Source organism: Otolemur garnettii, unplaced genomic scaffold, assembly GCF_000181295.1.
Source record: "Otolemur garnettii isolate 467f Iridium unplaced genomic scaffold, OtoGar3 scaffold00197, whole genome shotgun sequence".
In the NCBI taxonomy this organism is placed as follows: Eukaryota; Metazoa; Chordata; class Mammalia; order Primates; family Galagidae; genus Otolemur; species Otolemur garnettii.
The window spans coordinates 1884812-1908614 of record NW_003852592.1 but is presented as its reverse complement, the minus strand read 5'-3'; the positions used below and the strand labels follow the sequence as shown (position 1 = coordinate 1908614).

Below are 23803 nucleotides of genomic sequence, written 5' to 3'. Positions count from 1 at the left end.
GTGGGCATTTGTAGTCCCAGCTACTCAGGAGCTCAGGCAAAAGGAGCTCTCTCTCTCTCTCTCTTTTTTTTTTTTAGAGACAGAGTCTCACTTTATTGCCCTTGGTAGAGTGCCCTGGTGTCACAGCTCACAGCAATCTCCAACTCCTGGACTTAGGTGATTCTCTTGCCTCAGCCTCCCAAGTAGCTAGGACTACAGGCTCCCTCCACAACACCCGGCTATTTTTTTGTTGCAGTTTGGCCAGGGCTGGGTTCAAACCCATCACCCTTGAAATATGGGGCTGGCACTCTACCCACTGAGCCACAGGCACCACCCAAGAGAATCTCTTGAGCCCAGGAGTTTGAGGTTGCTGTGAGCTATGAAGCCACAGCACTCTACTCAGGGTGACAGAGTGAGACTCTGCCTCAAAAAAAAAAAAAGTGCAGGGGTGAGGTGAGACGTAAGGTGATATGAATGCAGGGGGAGGAACTGGGAAGCTGGGTGAGCAATTCAAGCCTATAGTGATGGGAGAACATTGCAGGGTTTGCTCTGAGGCAGAGAGGTCAGGTCATTACGATGGCGTAATTTTCCAACAGTAAACGGCAAGTGACTTAAAATGCTAACGGTGGATTGGAAACAAAGAAGAAGAGGAACAGTTACAGCAGCAGGCCTGGCAAGACGGGTGTTCTGCTGGATGTGGCCCTGAGAGAGGACTGACCCCCAGGCCTCTGACAGGTCAGCTGTGACAGCAGAAGTGGTGGGGCCTGCTCCGTGGGCAGTCACCCGGGGCCTTGCAACGGAAGGACACCACCCTTGGCCTAATGCTCTGTTGTCTGTCTTAAAATTACTGGTAAATTTGAACAAAGAAACTTACTTTTGCCTTTATCACTGGCCCTCAAATTATACTGCTAGTTCAGCGAAACACCATTCACTAAGCCAGGACATCCCAAAAGGCGAGTTTCCGTTCTTGTGACAGAGTCAGTGATCAGCACAGCTTAGACCAGCAATGAGGTGCAGGCTTTCTGCTCACGGCCTTTGGCTACTGATTGGGGAGTTTATTAAAAGCCTTAGTGGATGGCATCTAGTAAATGTTTGCCAGCTGAGCTATGTCATGTGAAGCCTCCCTGGCTCATAGACGGGAGGGTATGTGGGTCTGAGGATCAGGAAAGACCCAGCTGGAGATAAACTGCCGGGAGACATCAGCCTGTCCACCTAGGAAGAGAGGACAGAGTAAGAAGAGAGTCAGGTGAGCCCAGAACTATGGAGATGACCGACAATGAGCCAGAAAAACAGAGAGGAACAGCCAGAGACAAGGAGCCAGGCCCCCCAGGGCTGGAGTGACGGCTCTAAGTCAGCTTGTCGGTCCCCGTCCTGGTTCTGCCACTCACCAAAAGTGCGTCATGAGGCTTTAACCGAGCTTCCCCGAGCTACAACATCCTCAACTGAATTATGGGGATGATGACAGGACCTGACTTTCAGGGCTCTTGGGAGGGTCTGATGAACTTCTCCATAGCACAAGTTTACTCTGTGACTCAGCACAGAACACAGTTCGGTGACTGTTAGCTATTACTTGTCATTGTCATTATCGTCAACTGCCATAAAATGAAGAGAAGCAGATTTTGTGGAAGATGTCAAGAAGAGAAAAGAGTTAAAAAATAAACCAAAAAAGGAAAAAACAGTAGGTTGGAATGCCAGAAGCCTGAGCACTTAATCAAGGAAAGGACTAAAAGTCCCTATTGACATTAGAAACAAAGGCGTGATTAACGGGCTGGCCAGGACGGGTCCCATTGTACCGTGCGGTTCTGTTGATTGTCTGGACCATTCAGATTTAGTACTTTATCAGCTGGAAAGTGAAACTTGGCATATCTGATGTGATGCTCAGTAAACACACAAACACGCCCTAAAGTTTTCGATTATAAACACGTTTTCTTCTTTTTCTAATTTCCACGTCCAGAAGGCCCTACTACCCAATTCCAACGAAATGGAATCCTCGGTATGTCCTGACACTACCGTAAATCACAGGAAAGCTGAAGGTGGACCCCGGGGCTCAGACACTCCCAGCCCTCCTGCCAGGAGAGGAAGTTCCCAAGCACAGTTATGTCCTAGCCAACTTCCTCTTAATAAATAAGATGCCAGACAGTGCTCTATGCAGGGTGTGGCCCTGTGCCCCATTCTGCAGGGAGCATTTCTAGGAGTTAAGCAGAGCAGCAGAGACCAGCACAAAGGTCTAAGTGACATCAAGACCCCAGTTCTAGAAGTTCAGGGTCCATGATGAGGCTCCCAGACATCACTGATTCAACCAATACTTAGTGAGCACCAGACAGTGGACTTGCTGCTGCAGAAAAATACAAAATTGGGTGCAGTGTGGGTTCTGTTTCCAAGGGGCTTATCATCTGATAGGAGAGACAAGGTGAAAATCTCAGTAATGGTCAATTCCAGGAGACCTTGACAGGTGGTGAAAGAGATTCAGGTTGACAGTAGAACTTCATAGAAGGAAAGAATAGTTCTGAAAAATGGTTCACGGTACTGAGATCACGAGAGGCAGGTGCAGTTTATGCTGGGAAATATTCCAGTCCTCTCTTCTAGCTATTTGGATATATATACAATAAATTATGGTTAACTTCAGCTGCTGGGCTGTGCTGCAGAACAGTGGAATTTGTTCTTTCTAATTTTACTATATTTTTTTGTTTTTTAAGACTAGTCAAGTGAAGTAGTGAGATTAACTACAGTTTTGTATGCACTAACCAACCTCTCCCACCCCACCCCGTCTGCAATAGCACTCTACTTCCTGACACAAAGAAATCGTAAATGTCTTGAGGTGACAAGGATGCTTGTCACTTGATTTGATCATTACGTACTGCATACATGTACCAAGATATCACGGGCACCTCATGAAGGTGTAAAATTCTTGTGTGTTGTGTGGTAATTAAAAATTAAAATAAAAACTTATGGGTGGTGCCCATAGCTCAGTGAGTAGGGCACCGGCCACATGCGCTGAGGCTGGTGGGTTCGAACCTGGCCTGGGCCAGCTAAAACAACAATGACAACTGCAACAAGAAAAAAAAATAGCCAGGCGTGTTGTGGCAGGTGCCTTTAGTCCCAGCTTCTTGGGAGGGTGAGGCAGGAGACTCACTTAAGCCCAAGAGTTTGAGGTTGCTGTGAGTTATGACACCACAGCACTCCACTGAGGGTGACATCGTGAGACTCTGTCTCAAAAAAATAAAATTAAAATAAGAACTTAACAAAATATGAGTGGAGTTTAGATGTGGTGACAATCAAGAGAAATTTTCTGAAAGAGGAGATGGTATAAACACAGCAACATAGGTAACTGAGTTATGGTGGTTTCAGGAGCAGCAAATCGCATTTGAGGTCGGTGTACAGGTAGGGAAGTTTCAGATCACGACATCTCGGCATGCCAGACCAAGAAAAGTTGAACTGTATTTCATTACCCACTAGGAGCTCTAGAAGCTTATTCTGGCGGGACCTGAGCTATTTACAGACCCACAAGTAACAGGGGTCTGGACTTTGGGGAACAAGAAAACAGGAACCTGGGGATAGAATTGATGGGGCAGGATGAGATGGAAACACATCTGAACATGGAGGAAGATCAATGGCTGTAATTACCCTGCAGGTATCTGTGTGCCCAGGACTGAAACCAAAAAAGGAGGCATGGCTAAACCAAAGATATAGTGAGAACAGCAGGAGAGAAGTACAGAGCATTGAAGATTCCCAGAGCGGGGAGAAAGCAGCATGAGAGACACAACGTCCACTGTTGTATGTGAAGTGCTTCATTAATTCATCACGTAACATCTCTGGGGTAAACATCACTTATTTCCTGTAGATGTGGGAACAGAGGCGGCTCAGAATTTTAAGTTACTTGCTCAAAGGGCCACATAGCTAATGGGTGATAGAACAGAGATTCATTCTCTGGTGGGCCTGAGCGAGTACCAGGAGGACAGGCAACAAATCAAGATTCTACACCAGCTCCGATGCAAATGTCCAGAGTGACAGCACCCTGGCCTTGGGAAGTCCCTTCATCCCCATAAATCTCGGGTTATTGTGTTTAATGAGGGTTTTGAGCCACAACATTTTCCATGACTCTTTCAGTTCTAAGTTTTTATGATTTTATGGCTTTACTGCGTTTCAGCAAACTCTCCAGAGGGTGCAGAGGCAGTGGGAAGGAGCAGGTGTGACTGAGTGTGTAAATGAGGTACCTTTTCGTCTGCGGAAGAAGGCAAGACCAAGAGGATGGTTAAACACACAAAGGTTGAGAAACTGCTTCTGGGAAGTGTAAGATACTGGACTGCAAAGCTGGCTGGATACGGGGCTGAGGGGAAGTGGATGGTTTTCCTTACAATAAAAACTCTTTACAAGTTAAATACAGAAGGGATGTACCCCAAAATAATAAATCCACACTCACATCATACTGACTGGGGAAAGGTGTTTTCTACTTTCTTCCAAGATGCTGGCTTTTAACACTTTCCATGCAGCACTGGAAGTCCTGGCCAGACTAATCAGAGAGGGGAAGTAGGTGGCTGAGAGTGGCTCTCAGGAGCCTCAGAATGGGCCATAAATCAGTTAGGCTGCTTTGGGGCACACAACCTTCAAAACTGAAACCTCCTCTTCTGTGGGAACTGTTTACTGAGTTAGTACAGCTTTTAGCTTTTCTAAGTATCTTAGAGAAAGGGAAGATGGGGAGGTGTGTATGGATAAATTAGCAGCTGAATAAATCTATTTATAACCTAATGACCTAAGTTCAGGGTCCACTGGGCAAAAGATGGGGCTTTCAGAATTTCCCCAGTGCAGATCTGTGAAGAGTGGACACCATACTGGGCTCTATACAGACTGGAATTTTAACTGTGATGGCACCTTGGGCAGACTAGCAGCCTGATCTGGTAAACAGGGCGATGGCTTGAAAATTGAGAAACATTAGCTCAAGTCCTCTGTCTGTTAATGGACAGTAGTGTGACACTGGACAGGGCTATTCACATGCATGTGGCTCTGCTGACTGATCTCTAAGCACTAGAGGTACCCTACTTCCTAAGTAAAGTCACCCCTCTTCATGGTGGGTTCTGAAAAGTTGTTTAATAACAGTACAGGTTTGAATGTAATGATATATATTTTACTTTAATATGATCAAAGATTTCAAAAAATATTACTTCTTAAATACAAACAATAACCATTGTAGGCTATTTTGTTCAAATGGCATACAAAACCCCTCTGAGCTTTCTGGTGAGTCCTCAGAGTCCTTTTCCCAGCCTCCTCACCCATCGCTGAAACAACTGCCGGAATGTAACTTCTAGTTTTAATAGTTCACTCTCAGGGGACAGCTGTGGCCCAGCTGTCAGGGTCATCACGGACCAGATTCCTGCCAGGATACAAGTTTGATCAGCCATGTGTATCTAGTTCAGTCTCCCTTTCCAAAGTGGAGGAAATTCGTCTCTGGGTTTAAAACCAATCTTCTCATGTTGCAGGTGTGAGTGGGACAAGCAGAGGGTTTTGTGGGGGCTCGTGTGTGTGAGAGTTGGTTTACTTTGCCTATTTGTCTCATCAGCAGTCTTTAACTGTTTGCTCAGCCTTGTCTCAGAGAAAGTTCATGGCAGTCTGGACCTCAGGGCAAGGTTCTCCCCTGTTGCTGACACACTGCACAGCCAGCTGCAACCAGAAGACCCAGTTTTGAAGTTTCTGAACCTGGGTCTTGGATGCATTCAGCTGTCTACACCGTGGCGGCTTCAGTGCAGACACTTCAAACAAAATCATGGAGCCCCAGAGACAGAGCACGAAGACAGAGCTGCCGTTGTCCTTAGGAAGATTCCACATCTCAGAAGAGTATGGCTTTCTTCTTCCAAATCCTCTGGTAAGGACAGAGGCTCAGACCAGGTCAGAAATAAGTTTCTTGAGTTGTTGGTTGGTTGTTTTTCTTTTTTCTTTTTGTAAATGTATGTGGTTATTTGGAGAGATACAATATGAACACCAACCCATCAACTGGAGAAAGATGCTGATAGGGCATAGGGTTATAATCGCCCGCTATAGCAGAGGATCTAAATGGGATGGCTTTGTGCCACTTTCTTGTGCTGGATAGTCACTTAGGCCAGGAAAATTGTACCCAAAGCTATAGGTATCAAGAAAAAGAATGAACTTAGATAAATTATATACACAAATATAGAGCCTGGGTCATAGCACCATGGGGCTTCCCAGGTGTGTTCTCCTGTGTCATGTGACGTGTTAGCAAGAGAAGGCCCTCTGGGGTGGCACCTGTGGCTCAGTGGGCAGGGCGCCAGCCCCATATACTGAGGGTAGCGGGCTCAGACGCAGCCCCTGCCAAACTGCAACAAAAAAATAGCCAGGCGTTGTGGTGGGCGCCTGTAGTCTCAGCTAGTCGGGAGGCTGAGGCAAGAAAATCGCCTAAGCCCAAGAGCTGGAGTTTGCGGTGAGCTGTGTGACACCACAGCACTCTAACGTGGGTGATAAAGTGAAACTCTGTCTCTACAAAAAAACAAGAAAAGGTCCTCCCACAGAACAGCTGAACTTCAGTGTTACAAATTCTTTCCTCTGCATGGGATATATGTTGTAATCCAGATTTCTCCAAGATGGCTTACTTCTAAACTGCTCTGAGTCACTACCCCTAACATTTTGGTGTAAATTAGTTTTCTCCATTTGCTGTCAAAGCAAAACAAGAGGACAGGGGGATCTTGGGTGCTTTCAGGGTGCTGGTAAGAATTTCTGAGAAGAAGAAGGAACTTGATAACAAACAGTACCTCTTTGTTGATTCTTAATTATGGCTTAACCTGTAATTCAAATCTGTTACAGAAGCCAGGCTTTATCGGCAGTTTTTTTCCACTGAATGTAGTCCATGGCCTAGAATCTGCAAACCATCTGGTCTTAATTCCCTCCTTGTACGTTTGGGGTAGCTAAAGTCTAGAGGAAGCCACTTGTCTGAGTCATTATTAGTGGCAAAAGTAGGGCTAATACTTGAAGACTCTGGACATTGCCTTGGCACCTGTAGCACAGTAGTTACGGCCAGCCACATCCACCAAAGCTGGCAGGTTCAGACCTGGCCTGGGCCAGCTAAACAACAATGACAATTGCAACAAAAAACAGTCAGGCTATTTGTGGCAGGCGCCTGTAGTCCCAGATACTTGGGAGGCTGAGGTAAGAAAATTGCCTAAGCCCAAGAGTTTGAGGTTGCTGTGAGCTGTGATGCCACAGCACTCTACCGAGGGTGACACAGTGAGACTCTGGACATCTTTTTCTATCATACCTAAATAAGGGCCAAGAGCACAGAGTTCACAACCTACCAACTGAGGGTGCAGACGTTGCCATGACCTTAGAATAAGCTCCTTGCCTTCCCCACACTGTCTGCTTTTCCACTTACCAATGAATAAAGAATGATCTAGAATTCAATGAACACTCAGCCTGCCCTGATGCTTATGTATTTCTAAGTGTTACTGGAAAGATATAAATGATGAGAACTATTTGCTGCTTTCAAAGTTCTCTGCAGAGAGCTGTCGCATTGAGCCAAGTCACAGATCTGCACTGGGAGCAGAGACTGCCGGCACTGTGCAGAGCGCGGCTGTGGTCCAGAGTAGCCCACTGTGTGCTCTGACACTGAGGACCAAGCATCTCCGTTGGCCAGCGACTAAATGGGGTCCTGAGATGCCAAACTTTTGGTGCTAAACTTGGAAAGTCCTGGGAAAACCAAAATGAGTCAGTCACCCTAATTTGCATGTATTGGTTCCTGTGGCTTGGAGTGAACCACTGCTGTCTGGCCCCAGTTTTCATATCTGTTGGATGGAGATCTGGGGCCACCTCTAGGAAGCTGCAGTACCCAACCAACAGGAAAACACCTTGATAAATGCAGCGTGAGGCCTAGAAACAGGTCCCTGAATTCCAGTCCAGACTTGTTAAAAAAAAAAAAAAGAATGGAGTTTCTAAGGCAGAGTCTCACTGTGTTGCCCTTGGTAGAGGGCTGTGGCATCATACCTAACAACAACCTCAAACTCTTGGGCTCAGTGATTCTCTTGCCTCAGCCTGCCAAATAGCTGGGACTACAGGCACCTGCCACAACGCCCTAATATTTTTTGGTTGTAGTTGACATTGTTGTTTGGCAGGCCCAGGCTGGGTTTGAACCTGCCAGCCTCAGTGCATGTGGCCAGCACCCTAACTGCTGAGCTACAGGCACCAAGCCAGAAACTCCACTCTTCACGCCTGTAATCCTAGCACTTTGGAAGACCAAGGCCTCAGGAGTTGAGCTCAGGAGTTCAAGACCAGCCTGAGTAAGAGCAAGACCTGTCTCTACAAAAAGTGGAAAAATTAGCCAGGCCTGGTGGTGTGTGCCTATAGTTCCAGCTCTGGGGAGGCTGAGGCAGGAGGATCTCTTGAGCTCTGGGGTTTGAGGTTGCTGTGAGCTGTGACAACACCTCTTCACTCTGGCTTGGGGGACAGAAGGAGAACGTGTCTCAGGCAAACAGACAGACAGACCTCCATTCTGGCTTCACCTGTCACACTCTCATTAGGGCTAAGTACGCACACTGCGCTGTGGAGAACAGTGCCAGGCAGTCGGGACACATCAGACAGGGCCAACTTGTGCAGTTCCTCTCTTTCTGTTCCCTTTTTTGTAAATATAGGAACTAGGTGAGAAACAGTAGCAGCATCAAGCTCCTGTGAACTTCTGACCCCTTGGAAGACATTTCCATTCCCTGACAAGGTAGCTCCACTCTGATAGAGTCGAATTCCCCAGGACCCTCAAAACGCAGCATTGTGTTTCAGTTTTAATTTTCTTTCATTTGGTGAAAATATGACCCACCTTCCTTTCTGGGAAGAGGTGGGGAAGGGCTGCTCCAGAGAGGAGGAGAGGCCAGGCCCGGGCATCACTGGGCAGCGGTGTTGCAACCCGGGGTTATGAAATTCCGGTCAGTGCCTCTGTCCATGTGCCCAGCCAGGCCTCACCCTCGTTGATGACAGTGTGGGCGGCCTTCCTTCAGGTCAGCTGGCCTCAGAGATGTTCTCTGGAATCTCTTTCAAAAGAGAGGCTTTTAATGGTTCCTATTCTATAAAAAGTTGCTGAAAAATAAAGGGGTCAAGCTAGCAAATAATAAAAAAAAAATCTGTTTGGGGGGGAAACGTCTGACTTGGTTTCAATTATGTTATCCCATTGTTTTTATAAATGCTCAAACCTTTCCTCATTCCAGTGTTTCAGCCTGGAAAATCTGTGCCTCACAGACTCGCCTTTATAAATATACCACAGAAATCTTTTGTTAGACCACATCTCATGAGTGCATGTATATGTGTGTGTGCTTTGAGAGGGAAGGACATCACTTCTCTTTAGACATAAAGGTCACAAGGAAATTACCTTGGCAGGAAAGGAGGTGACAGGGGAGCGGGGATCCCAGATGGTGGACTCTGAACTGAGATTTAACGTTTCTGGGAAATGACCTGATGCCTCTGGCATGTGCAGAGTCTCCTTGCAGAATGTGAGGTATGTGGTGGTTCACAGGCTGCACTCCAAAATGGCTCGAGGAATGTTTTAAAAGTCCTGATGCTGATGCCCCGTCGCAACAGCTCATTCAGAATCTCCAGCCGGACTGGCCTCCGTGCTTGGAAGGCAGGCTGAGTGGAGGGCAGGGAAGAGACCACCTCCTGGCCTGGCTGGAGAGAAAGGGCTGAGCTTAAGGCAATGGCTGTGGGACTAAAAGCACCGGGAAGGGACTGGGAGTAGTTTAAGTACAATAAAGGCAAAGTGAAATTTTAAATGTACCACTGGGGGAGAAGAAAAGAACTGCAAACTGACAGGTCTCTGCAGGGCCAGCTGCCCTCCAAGGCACAGGGAAGGACCTTCCTCACCTTTCTGTCTCCTGGGGCTCCAGGTATGTCTTGGTTTTGTGGCAACAGAGCTCTGCCTGCACCTTCACACGGCCTGTGTGTCTTTCCCCCACACCCCCAACTCTGTCTGCATCTTCTCTTTTTTTTTTTTTGAGACAGAGCCTCAAGCTATCACCCTGGGTAGAGTGCTGTAGCATCACAGCTCACAGCAACCTCCAACTCCTGGGCTCAAGCGAGTTTCCTGCCTCAGCCTCCCAAGTAGCTGGGACCATAGGCACCTGCCACAATGCCCAGCTATTTTGTAGTTGCAGCCATCATTGTTGTTTGGCGGCCGGTCTGGATTTGAACCTGCCACCTTAGGTATATGTGGCTGGCGCCTTAGCCACTTGAGCCACAGGCGCCGAGCCTGCGTCTTCTCTTAATAGGACACTTGTCTTTGGCTTTAGGGCCTGCCCTGATTCAGCATGATCTCATCAAGAAAGACCCTTTTATTCCAAAGAAGGTCACATTCACAGTTTCCAAGCAGATTTGTGTGTGTGTGTGTGTGTGTGTGTTAGAGAGAGAGAGAGAGAGAGATTCAGAGGGGTGCCGTTCAACCTGCCGTAGGAAGTGAGGAGAAAAGATGGAAGGTTCGAGGGGGGCAGGAACCTGAGCAATGGTAACTGAAAGTATTCTCGTGTCCTGAGGTCCCCAAACCTGACACTGCAGGCATCAGAGGGAGGAGGCCAATGACAGGTGAGAAGGCAGAGCACAAAATAGTCGAGAAGACGTGGGAACGCAGTTAAGTACCATTGAGAGTGTGAGCTCGTGTTCACCAGCGTGACCTGGTTCTCCTGAAGAAAACACACACATTGTACGCTGTAAAATTGTAGCTTCGAGGTCAGAGGAAGCCAAAACATGAAGCCAGCACATGGGCAAGGGGCGGGCAGCTGTGTTAGCCCATCTGAGCTCTAGCTGTGGTTCTGCTTTTTTGTTTTTATTTTAATTGTTTGGGCTTCATTGAGGTTACAAAGAATTAGGTTACACCGATTGCATTTGTTAGATAAAGTCCCTCTTATACTTGTGACCCGACCCCAAGACCTGTGCCATACACCATGACCCCCCATCCCGTCCCTCCTCCCCTCTCCCTGCTCCCTCATTCCCTGCTCCTCCTTGTATTAGCTCATCTGCTGCCTTCATATTAGAATTTAGTACACTGGATTCTTGCTTCTCCATGCTTACGATGCTTTATTAAGAAGAATGTGTTGCACCTCCATCCATGTTAATACAGAAGGTGTAAAGTCTCCATCTTTTTATTTTTTTATTTTTTATTTTTTGCAGCTTTTGGCTGGGGCTGGGTTTGGAACCCACCACCTCCAGTATATGGGGCCGGCGCCCCACTCTTTGAGCCACAGGTGCTGCCCAAAGTCTCCATTTTTTTTTTAGTGGCTGACTAGTATTCCATGGTGTACATATACCACAGCTTGTTAATCTATTCCTAGGTTGGTGGGTATTTAGGCTGTTTCCACATTTTGGTGATTATAAATTGAGTTGCAATAAACAGTCTAGTGTAAATATCCTTATGATAAAGGGATTTTATTTTCTTCTGGGTAGATGCCCAGTCATGGGATTGCAGGATCAAATGGGAGGCCTAATTTCAATCCTTTCAGTTTTGCTTTTAAGTAACGATGTGACCCTAGTTACACGGGAAAGGACATTTTCTTCTGCATAAATTTGAAAACGTGTTTCTGAAGTTGAGGATTGTGGTATATTCAGGGGGAGGAGGGGAGAAGCAAAGATATATTCATAAATGTGCATAAAATTTAACATTGTGATTTTAGTCTCTGATGAGACATAAAAACAAAAATTTTATGTCGTAGGGATGAGTGGCAGCTGAAGGATATTTTCATAAAAAAAAAGACTTAAGTTTCTTTCTTCACTTTTCCCAACTGAGATCTGTGTGTCCTTGGGAAATTACTCTCTGGAATTCATGAGATTTTCCTTCGAGACGAATCTCTGCATTACACTAGGTAAGAAATTGTAGGTCGTCAACACAATGAATCCTGACCCATGGCATGGGCAAGTTCCAGAATAGGTAAACTGATCTGAGTTACCTTCCTAGCAAAGCTTCTTACCAGTTTTAAAACAAATAAGTTATATTTGATATTTTTGAACTTTATTTTGTTCATGAGAGGATAATACTTCTCAAGCATGCTTTGAGGTTTGAATGAGATTATCGAAGTAAGGAGTTAATAACAATTAGGTATTTCTATGACCTCAAGCCCCTTATAATTCGAGGTCATCCCCAGCCCAGAGTTTTATTGATAACATGATGAGTTAGGTCAGACTGCACAACCCAGATGGTCTAATCACGATTAATTTGAAATACGATATTTTATTCCATTTTATACCACAATTATCTCCAGCCGGACTGGCCTCCATGTTTGGAAGGGAGGAGGCCAGTATTTATCAAATCATATGCCTTAATTTGATCTTGAAAAGCATGATTAATCTCTGGGCTTCTTTTGGTATCATCTCACGGCTCCATTATTAATAAAAATCTTTTGTCAATTATCTCAGGTTAAGGAGTACCATAAACTGATAATCTACTGTTTGAAATTTTATTTTCCATTAATTTTTACTGGTTAGTTATTATTATTATTACTAGGAATAGTATTTTTGAGACAGGGTCTCATTCTGTTGTCCAGAGCTGGAGTACAGTGACAACATCAAAGCTCACTGCAGCCTCGAACTCCTGGGCTCTAGTGATCCTCCTGCCTCCACTTCCCAAGTGCTGAGCCACTGCACCTGGACAGTTATTTTATTATTATTCTTTAAAACTTGAAAAACTGCATTGGCTTCTTGGCCTAGGAGTATAATTCTTGCTATGAGTGCCATAAATTGAAAGATCACTAAAGTATGGTGGCTTATCACTAACCATAACATTTTCAGGGAAAAATGTTTTAAATGTGAGTATTTTAAGTTAGTAAAAGGATATTAAATAAAAATTTAAAAATTAAGAAAAATATGAAACTAATTACTCTTAGTCCTACCACAGAATCAAAATGCTTTAGTGTTTGGAGATATTTCTTTCAGAGTGTGTTTATCTGAATGCGTGTTTGTGTGTGTGGGGGTGTGTGTGTTTGTAAAGTTATAAACTTCCGATCCTATTATTTATTCAAACTCATATTTTGCTTCTTAAACTTAATAATGCAACGTAAACTTTGCAAGAAATTAATCAATCTTAATAACATAATGTTATTGATCGCATCAAGTCCCATTTGTGGTCTTCGCCAGGGCCCAAGAAGACTGCAGAACTCTTACATCAAGGTTGTGAAGACACATTAAGAAGTGTAGTACTTTGCTGGGGCTGCCATCAAAACCACAGAAAGAGTGGACTAAGCAGCAGAAATTTATTTTCTCATAGTTCTGGAGGCTAGAAGTTCAAGGTCAAGGTGGCCAAAGTCTTGGTTTCTTCTGAAGCCTCTCTCCATGCCGCAGAGAGGGCGGCTGCCTCCCACCATGCTGTCCTGCGGCCCTGCCTCTCCGTGCCGACGCCAGGCAGTCTTGAGTGCTCAAATTCCCTCTTCTTATGAGGACACTAGTCAGACTGAGTTAGGGTTCACCCAAAAGGCCTCATTTAAGTTACTCATGTCTGTGAAGGTGCTACCTCCACAAGCAGCTGCAGGCTAAGGCAGAACGGTTAGGGCGTAAGCAGAGAGTCTGAAGCCAGAACAAAACATTTAGCCACCCCAGGTCAGGGTGCTATGAGAGGATCTTAGGTGTGCTATGAAAATTGTTAATGATTATTAGTTAAATTATTTTTGAAAGAAGTTCAAAGCATAGTAAGGATATGTTTTTTACTCTTTTCTTTGATCAACCTAATTTAAGTGCACCATGGAAGTTTAAACATAGGTTCAAGTGTGGCACGAGATATAAAGGTCGAAAACACTGTCCTAGATGGACTAATAATTTGGTGCCAGTTAAGAATATTGTCACTCAACTTTCTGGCTGATATTTACCTGGTTTACTTTTGTATAAGCTTTTGTTTTTTTAAATTTTGCTGTGTTATTGTCTTAGCCAAAAGTCACTGTTGACCTAACCAAGTGTTAATCTAATGAAGAGCTTGTAATTTCTATGAAATAAATTTTTTAAAAAGATATTCTCCTTTAGATTATTAATGAGTTATGGAAAGTTATCCAAAAGCAAAACCAGGGCTGTGAGTCTTTTTGGTGTCAACAGATGAAAGGACAACTCAAAATACAAATTAATTCAGCATATTAATTGTGTTATAAAATGAGACTGTTAGAACATCACCTCGTTTTAGGATTGTTTAATCATCTAGTTAGATGTTAATTTGTATATTTTTATACAGAGATGCTGCTGAAAATTATTTATGCTGAGTGGAAAATATAACTCCAGCACTTAAGATGGACTGCTTTATAGGACATTAGCTGATTGTATATTTAACCCAGCAATTTTATTCCAACATTTTTTCCTCAAAACTCTGTAAACACTCAGTTTATGCACTGCTGTTTGATTAATGATTTTATCATCAATGAGCTAAATACATTTCTGACATACATTCTATACTTGTAGGATTCTTCTTCAACTTTTTGAAAAATATACTTTGAATGTTGTATTGATAAAAGTCAAGAACAAAGATTAAAAATAAAACAAGAAGTTTTAGTATTCCATGGCATAAGTATACAAAAAAAATTTTTGTTATTTTTCTGTTTATCTCACTTCTGTGTGGGTCTTCCGATTTGGGGAATAAAGGGAAGAAAAACATTTAAAGTTATTTGATCTTTGTTTTCCTTTGCCTCCACCCTCATCCTCTCAGCCCCACCGTTCTCTGTGGAGGTTTGCAGAACACACTGAACTTGGCGTCCAAAGAGCGTGGCCCTGGTCACTAACCAGATGTGTAACCTCAGGAAAGTCATCTGACCTCTCCGGGACTTAACGTTCTCTATTTCAGAATAGAAATAATGAGATAGTATGTTCTAATTTATAACATGTACATACAAATGCAGAAGGATTGAAGATTTAGGAATTAACAGTAAAACTTCAAATACTTTAAAAGAAATGAGGTTAGCATGGGAAGTACCTTCTAAGCATGATTTAAAATTCAGGAGCATTAGGGGGCGGCGCCTGTGGCTCAAAAGGGTAGGGCGCCGGCTCCATATGCTGGAGGTGGCAGGTTCAAACCCAGCCCCGGCCAAAATAAATAAATGAGTAAATAAATAAAATTCAGGAGCATGAATGAAATGTTAGTTCATTTGACTACTCTGGTAGGAATGGGTATTTCAAACACACACACATACACACAAATTCGATATCCAAAGCCTAAGAAAAGACTTTCCTCTACTTACGTTTTATTGGCCAAGTAAGTCCCATGGTTACATAGAACTGCAAGTGGACAAATATTTGCTACCAGACTTTGTGTACAAAAGGGGGAAGCTACAGAATATTTGAGAACAGTCTTAACCGCTATCACACCTTCTAACATCTCCCAAATTAAGAAAAAACATCCTGCTTGGTCTAAGTAAAAGAAGCTATGCCTTTTCTTTTTCCTGTGCCTTACAATAGTCCAGTAACTGACAATGTTCCAGGTAGTGGCTGCTCTACTGACAGAGAACAGAGCTCCTGGGCCTGTGATGGGTGGCGTGAGAAACTGTAGGTGGACATTATGTTAAGTTAGGGTTATGGGAGTAGAGTTAGGTTGATATAATAACGAAAAGATTGTACGAACGATTTTGTGATCAGGGTGAGGTAGTCAGATAACGGGAGAGGACATGAGCCTCCACAGAGAACTCACTATACTGGGGGCTTCACAAGAGAGCTTGGTGTGAACATCAAAGGACTTCAGGAAAAGGTCTGGCTGAAGTCAGGGAAGGCTTCAGGGAAAAGATCCGTCAGGGCCTGGCTGGGGGCTGAAAGAGCTTGGAAAGCCATTTTAAGGTTGACTAGGACAGCATGTGCAGCTGACTCATTGAACAAGAAAGGCTAGTGCCCGTGGGTGTGAAGTTAGAGGATTCAGCACTTTTTCTCCCTGGTCCTGAGATGAGTAGGGTGTCGACTCATCTGTCCTGCAGGAACACGGAGGATTAACTGGGTGGCCTCCAGCTCCAAGTGCATGTTCCCTTTTCCTCTGTTTTCTGTAATCTGGCTAGAGATTGATAAGTACTTTAAGAAGTAAAAGTAATGAAAACAGCTAAAGGGTAACTGGGTGGGTAATGGAGAATTAGGACTTGAGAGACCACAAGGATGAAGCATGCTGTTGTTGTTGCAAACAACCATTAGCTGATCAGGAGAAGTGATACAAACCTAGTGCCCCTGGAGTTGGCTGTCTCTCGCATAAAGGGCGCTGGCCCCACTGGCCCATTCTGTAAATTCTACTCTATTTCTATTGTTTTTATTTTCTTGATCCCCTTGTCACCGCCGAGCACTGGGGATACTTACGGTTGTGTGTGGGCTGACTCCCTGTAAGAAAGCGAGCACATTTTGCTGTCAGACCGAGCTATTGGCTTCTGTTGCTCTGGCCTATCTAGACTCACACAGACTGCTACAGGCAGGGCATGGACTTTGGGTTCAGCAGGGGTGCCCATCGTCCTCTTGTCTTACAGCCAGGCCATTGCACTAATTTTCATGACCTCTGTGAGCTTGAAAAAGCACAAAGCCCCTCACATGATGCTGTTCTTAGGGAGGTTTGTTGTGACTACACCAAATTATGTGACAATCATTTGCTTGATAAATAAAGGTATTGCTTTTAATTTTGCCTTTCAGGATAATGAAGTGTGCTGGCAAAACCACTGTGCTAAGACCTTTAGTATAAGATATTCCAAGACATATTAATAGTTAATATTTTGTCTATAATGATGCTTTGATGTGGCTTTCCTCGCTTCATGCACGATCTGTCTACCTTATCTTCGGTTTGCAAGAAATAGTCTTTCTTTAACCTGTAACTGAATGTCTTTTAATGTCATACAAAAATGTGTCCCTACTGAAAGTATGTAAGGGGAAGCCTTTTTTGCACCACGAAAACTATTTTTTTTTTAAATTCTTAATTTTTGTTTGTTTTAGAGATGGGATCTCACTGTGTTGCCTAGGCTGGCTTTGAACTCCTAGCCTCAAGCAATCCTCCTTCCTTGGCCTCACAAAGTGCTGGCATTACAGGTGTGAGCCACCGTGGCAAGGATTAATGAAAATTTTTACATTAAAAAAAAAAGATTTCTCAACCCATTAATAATCACAGAAATGTAAATTTGGAAGAAGAGAATGAGAGCTAGTTAGTAATGATGGACATGGAGAATATGCCACATGAATGTCAGGAAGAACACATGACATGCAGAGTCATCACTGCTGGATGGAGTGACGGAAGGATGGGAATCGGGATGCTTCCATTGTATAAGCCTCATGACTTTCGAATGTCCTCTGCAAAGGACAATGACATCTTAGGACCACTTCTCAGAGTTCTTAAGCAAAGAGTAAGGTCAAGCTCATACGCTGAGTCATGTAGCACCCCCTTACCTGCTTCCAAATGAACAGCTGTCCCTAAGATTATGCATTAGCCAGACCCTCAAGGAAAGCTAAAAGGTCTCAGGCATGGTGGGGGAGGACTATAGAGCACTCCTAAAGAAATTCTTTGCAGGCCTCTATACACAAGGGCATGTCAATCATAGCTTAGGTCTGTAGTCTAACTCTAGTTCCTAAAGCTAAAGTCTGTTTAATTTCATACTGACAATGTTGATTCCAAGCTTGTTTCCCCAGGTGTCATGGCTTCACACAGCCATACCCAGCTAATTAAAAGAAAATTATTATTGTAGAGATGGGATCTTGCTATGTTGTCCAGTCTGGCCTGGAACTGTAAGCCTGGAGAGATCCTTCTACCTCAGCCTCCCAAAATGCTGGGATTACATGCTTGAGCTGCAGCATCTGGCCCCAGAGTATGTTTTAAGTGGCTTGTAGAACATCTTTGAAATCCTTTCTCCCTTTTTAGTTACTTGCAAGATGAAGTAGGTATTAAAGAACGGAGTGGGCCTGGCTTGACACAAAAGGAAGCATTTAAGAATTTCCATGCAAGCCAGGAAGCAGAGACCTAGGAGGGTTTAATTTAGTGCTCAGGACATGATTCCTTATCTAGGCCTCAAAGAAGGAAAAAGCAGAGGTCAAAATATAGTTACAGCTTTGTTCTTAAAACCCATTTTACAGGGGTCTTCTGAATACTACTGTGACACAGCAGCCTTCATTTTCTGTTACAGAATTAACTACCAATTTACTACTCCATCATTTCTGTAACTGCATTCACGTTTTGTTCATAAAACCAGTTGCTATTTATAGTCAGCTAGGCTCACTGTACCTCTCTCTGCCTTTATTCCTGTTTTTCCTCTTCTGCCACGCTATAAATCCCCAATCTTATATGAGGTATCAGTTTTCTTCTTCTGTACCACAGCTGAGTTTTGCTGGAGCAAACTATACCATCATCCTTATAAACGTTTTTTCTTCTGGGGAAAGAAGACAGGCCCCAGATGCTGATGCTGTGTGGGGAACACCTGAGGAAGACAGGAAGGTGCAATCTCCTCCCTGTGAACAAAGTCCATGTTCCCCAAATCTATAGTAAAAATACAAAAATTACATTTGGTATAATTTGATTTGCTGTGAAAAGCCAGTACAGGGAGTACCATACTCATTCATCCTGAATTGATTCAAGGTCAAAGACAGCAAGGAGATGATCAAAGTCAGAGATGGGGGATAGGGTGTTGGGTGCACCAAAGTTAAGAATTAATTAGGAGCTTGAACTCAGGTTTGTTTTAGGTTCCGAGGGAGAAAGGACCTCTAACAAATAAGTCACCTGCAGGTTTATACTTAACAACCCAAAACAAGTGACTGAGCCACAATCTCAACCAATGGAGGTTTATTAAGCCAGTTTTTGAGGAGGTGCCTGGGAGAAATATAAGCGTGAGATGCATATGTGATTGTTTTTTCCAAAGCAGGATTTGGGAGCTCAGTGTTTAAGGGGAGAGGGAGTACAGAAAGAAACAGGGGAAGGATGGGCGGTGAGGCAGATTGTTATATCCTAGGAAATCCACATTCACGTAAAATAAGGCGAATGTTTGAAGAGAAAAAAGGGATTTAAGGAAGAATGAATTCTGCAAATGTCTCTGGGTGGGTGGAGGAAGGATTGATCTTGTCCTGTCTCTGTTCTACACTTGGGAAAATAAGCCTGTAGTCAATCTGATCCTTGTAGAACGAAACACACTTTAGTTTTAAGAGCTAGACTTAGCCTGCAGGTTCGAATTTATAATTTGCATGTCCTTATTTATGTGAGGCCAGCATGAAGTCCCCCACAGAGGCCCAAGGCCTTTTAACCTTTCCTTGTGCTCTGGCTAATGCAGAATGTTCATTACACTACTGTTTGAGGGGTGTCATATGACTCGGCCACCAGGCTTGACCGTCCCTCTGCACAAGAACTTGGCAGGGAGGGGTCCTGAGATCTTTAGTCTCCTCTACCACACCTGTTCAAACAAATAGCTTTCAAACTTCCCTGACTCTCATTCACCCTCTATATTATTTATGTTATTGAGGTTTAGCCCCCTGGTACTGAAGGGGCAGCCGTGATTTCATTATTATTACTTTTTCTCTTCTTCTTCTTTTAGATTAGCAATAATAGTTAATAGTTATAAGAGGGAAGAACAAAAAACTGAAGAAAAGAAAAGGCAAAGGAAAAGGGGGGGGGGGCAGGAGCCGCAAGAAGCTCCCCAACAGACACAGGCCGTGAATCAGGTAAACAGCCCTGATAAAAATAACCAATCAGAAGGTCACACAGCAAAGACCCCAACTACGAAAAGACAGGGAACGTATCAAAACCCCGGGCCTCCCCGATGACCAATAAGTAGGCGGACACTGGCTTCTTCCTCAGCCATCTTCCTTAGCATTTTATTGCAACCCATAATACCCTGCGAGAAAGTGTATAAAAGTCTTCCTGCCCTTTGTTTCGGGGCCACTCCCTTCTACAACCACTTTGATGGTGGGAGTGACCCAAGCATATGCCTGAAAAGAATAAAACTCCTTGGATTTCCAAGTGTGCATGGTTTCTTGGTGGCAAACCTGGGCCTTTCAGTACGCCCCCTGCTATGATTAATTTTATGTGTCATCACACGCCTAATCTTCACTCCCATTTACTGAGCAACTGGGTGCATAAAGTGAAGGCATCCACCTTCCACATCTCCTCCTTCTCCCGGCAAAGACGGATGCCCTGTGGACTCTTAGTCTCCACTTTCCCCTTCTCCAGCATCTTCCGCCTAAATCACTTAACTCTCACCATTGCCTTCAATCTCTGCCTCTTGCAACAGGGGACAGTAAATTGCTAGAGTTTCTTATTTGAAAAGGAGACAACCCTTGGGTGGCACCTGTGGCTTGAATGAGTAGGCGCCAGCCCCATATACTGGAGGTGGTGGGTTCAAACTGGGCCCCAGTCAAAAACTGTGCAAAAAAAAAAAAGAAAAGAAAGAAAAGAAAAGGAGACGGCTCTCAAATGCAATTCCCCCCGTAGGCAACTCTCCTTGGGAAGTACAGGACATTTTCTAGGTCTTTTTACTTCCTTGGCACACAAAAGTTTAAACACTGTTTAAACTGACCTAAATTACTGTGTCATGTACATAGAGAAACTAATACCTCTCACTGGCTTCCTGGTTTTGCTTTTGTTTTTAAAGGGGGAAAAATCTTACTTTAACTTTCTAATGATGCATTTGACCTGGTGGTGATTCCCTACTCCTGTGAAATCCCCTAATGTCTTCTCTCCTATAGGACTGTTCCGGTGGTTCGCTGAACTCCTAAAATCCCTGCACCGCTGGGTTCAGTTCCACTCGTCGTGTGAACATTCCCCTTTGTGCTGTTCTGTTCTTGCTTCACTTCCCTCTTTCAAATGATGTTATACACACTGTGGTTTTAACCACAAGCTGGGGGTTTTACTACAGTTTTACGATTATTTCTAATATGACTTTCATAATGAACTTTGAGCTGTATATCCAACTTCTCAGTGCACCGCTCTATGTTCAGATTCCACAGACATTTTAAGCTCGATATATTTAAAAATCACCGTCTTTACGCCCACTCTCTGACTTCCACCTGCATCTTTGCTGCAGCCTGTGTCCCCGTTTTATTTGGTCACCTACTTCATAAATGTAGAAATGGTCCTTACTTCCTCCTCTGAACCCGGAGACATGACATTTGCTTGTGTGGGCCACACACTGAAAAAGGAAGCCCAGATCATGGGATAGGTCAAGAGTTGGCAAATTTTCTCTGACTGATAGTAAGGGCCAAATAGTCAGACCGTTAAGCTTTGAATACTATAAGCTACCAAAAGGTTTCCGTTGCATCTGCCTCACTCTACAGCCACAATGTAAAATAAATCATACACAATATGTGAGCTAATAAGAATGGCTGGGATCCTATATTCACAAAAAATAGGTGTAGTTTGCCATCCCCAGGGTTAGCGTTGCGGTCACTAAAATCTGGACTATGTCCTGCTTGGCTAAATCGTGGAGCCAGCACGGCCACATAAATAGTGGCTATTTGGGTCAGGGATTTTCTTGCCTTAATCCCCTACTTCCAAAATTTAACCATGTGGTTTCAATTTTACTTCTCAGGTATCTTAAATAGATGCTTTCACCTTTCCAAATTCACTGCCATGGCCTAAGTTTAATCCTTGGACAAGTAACGGTGTGACTGAACCAGGAACTAAACACCCCTGTGCAGGTTACAGTTGCCCTTTATGCCCCTTGTTGCCAAGATTCAGGATCCCAGGAAGACGGGGAGATTGTTGGCAAAGCCTGCCTTGCTTTGTGAGAACTTCATAGACTTGAATACCCCTCTCCAAAGTTACTGTATTTGAGTCACACATCATAAAACCCCCTGGGTGCTAACAATACATCATCACGCCCTTTGTCTGAAGCAGAGGCCTCACTTGGTGCTGTCATTAACCCTCTTATCCTGATAGCACAATGAGGTACCTAACAGAGGCTTCCACATTCCTCCACGTGGTGTTATCTGCAGCCCAGGGCCATGAGGGCTTTCTGGACTTGAGCCAGGGGAGGACAGGGCAACATATGACTGTCTGATAATTAGGTCATTAGGTAACCTTTACATCTTAAGGGGGGGTGGTGGTGGAGCTGTTTCTCTCCCTTACAAACATTTGAAGGCTTTCTAGTCTGACTTTATGTCTTAAAATCCTACAAAGTTAGTTATCATCCGAAAATCCAAGTCAAATGATGTCACCAGCTTTCATGAAGGGAAAACTCGGATATTTCATACAAAGCATTGGAACTAACTTCCTAAACTCATCTCCCATCATCCTTTCCCGTGAGCTTTCCATTCTAGCATCCCCGAGTCAGGTGTCGTCCCGAGATGCACCTGTCTGTCTGCCAGCTGTGCCCTCTGGGTTTGCTACTCTCCCTTCTTCAGACTTCCACCCAAACCTTTTGTATTAACCTGGACAGAGCTGAAATACATTCTTAGTAAAGTATCACAAGAATGGAGAACAAATATCCAACGTACTCAATATTAATACAAAGCCAGTAGACGATCAAACACATGCCCACATAAAAGAAAAGCTCAATTCAATTCAATTTGGGAGGAGGGGAAATGAGAGTGGGGACAGAGGAGAAGGGGAGGGGATTGGTGTGCTCCCACTTTTTTTTTTTTTTGAGACAGAGTTTCACTTTGTCACCCTCAGTAGCGTCACAGCTCACAGCAACCTCCAGCTCTTGGGCTAGGGCCATTCTCTTGCCTCAGGCTCCTGAGTTGCTGGGACTACAGGCACTCGCCATAACCCCGGGCTATTTTTGTTGCAGTTGCCACTGCTGTTTTAGCTGGCTGGGGCCGGGTTCGAACCTGTCACCCTTTGGATATGGGGCTGGTGCCCTACCCACTGAGCCACAGGCGCCGCCCAGTGTGTGCTCCCACTTAATGGACACAATGTAAGGATGTTGGCAGACCTTTTGGGCACTGGACACAACTATTAAGGGGGACTCTCCCTGTCACATCTGAATATTGTAACCTAGTGGTTTGTACTCTCACATTAACCTGAAATTAAAAAAAAAAAAGAAACAAGAAGATTAAAAAAACAAAGCAAAAAAAAAACAAAAACAAAAACAAATTTCCACCCCCTAAGTCACATTTGGACTACAAAATTAAGCTCAATTATCATATTTATGTGAATATTTTCCTTTAATTTCCTCCAGCAGCTGAAAGAATTACCCACTTCTTCTTTCCAAGTTCTTAAACTTGCACACACACCAGGAATTAAACATGTCATATGGCACTGGGATACATCTGAATGCACTTTTTTCTCCATTACTAACCATATGCTTGAAGGAAATTTCATCCCAAAATATGACTCCTTGATATATGGAGTATTTTAAATTAAAAGTCTTGTTAATGTGAAAAAAATCCCCTAAATTCTGTAAAATGATTTTTTTTTTTTTTTTTGAGATAGTCTCACTATGTCAACCTTGGTAGAGTGCCATGGCAACACAGCTTACAGCAACCTCAAGCTCTTGGGCTTAAGTGATTCTCTTGCCTCAGCCTCCCAGTTAGCTGGGACTACAGGTGCCCGCCACAACGCCCATCTATTTTTTCATTGTAGTTGTCATTGTTGTTTAGTAGGCCTGGGCTGGGTTCAAAAACTCCAGTATTGGTGTATGTGGCTGCGCCCTAACCACTGAGCTATGGGCACAGAGCTAATTTAAAGAACATTTATTTGGAATCATGTATGTGTGACTATGGGCTGGGGAGCTACATCCAAAAAGTCTTGGGTGAGTGGCCCTCAAGCAGCTTGGTTACAGCTTGGTTTTATACATTTTAGGAAGACTGGAATTGCAGGTAAAATCATACATTAGTACATGGAAGGTATATGTTGCTTTGGCCCCAAAAGGCGGAACAGCTGGGTTGAAGGGGGGGTTTACAGACTATAGGTGTGTACAAAGATTCATTAATTTATAATTGGTGGCTCGGCGCCTATAGC

At 44.0% G+C, this 23803-nt stretch overlaps 1 protein-coding gene across 1 annotated transcript in view; it reads left to right on the top strand.

Moving 5' to 3' along the window:
• Nucleotides 1–5624: 5624 nt before the first annotated feature.
• Nucleotides 5625–23803, top strand: part of IDO2 (indoleamine 2,3-dioxygenase 2) — a 45691-nt gene continuing 27512 nt past the window's right edge. The window contains exon 1 of the mRNA XM_023507666.1: nt 5625–5836. Within this exon, the coding sequence (XP_023363434.1) occupies nt 5738–5836 (99 nt within the window). The 5' untranslated portion in view covers nt 5625–5737. The remainder of the gene's footprint in view (nt 5837–23803) is intronic.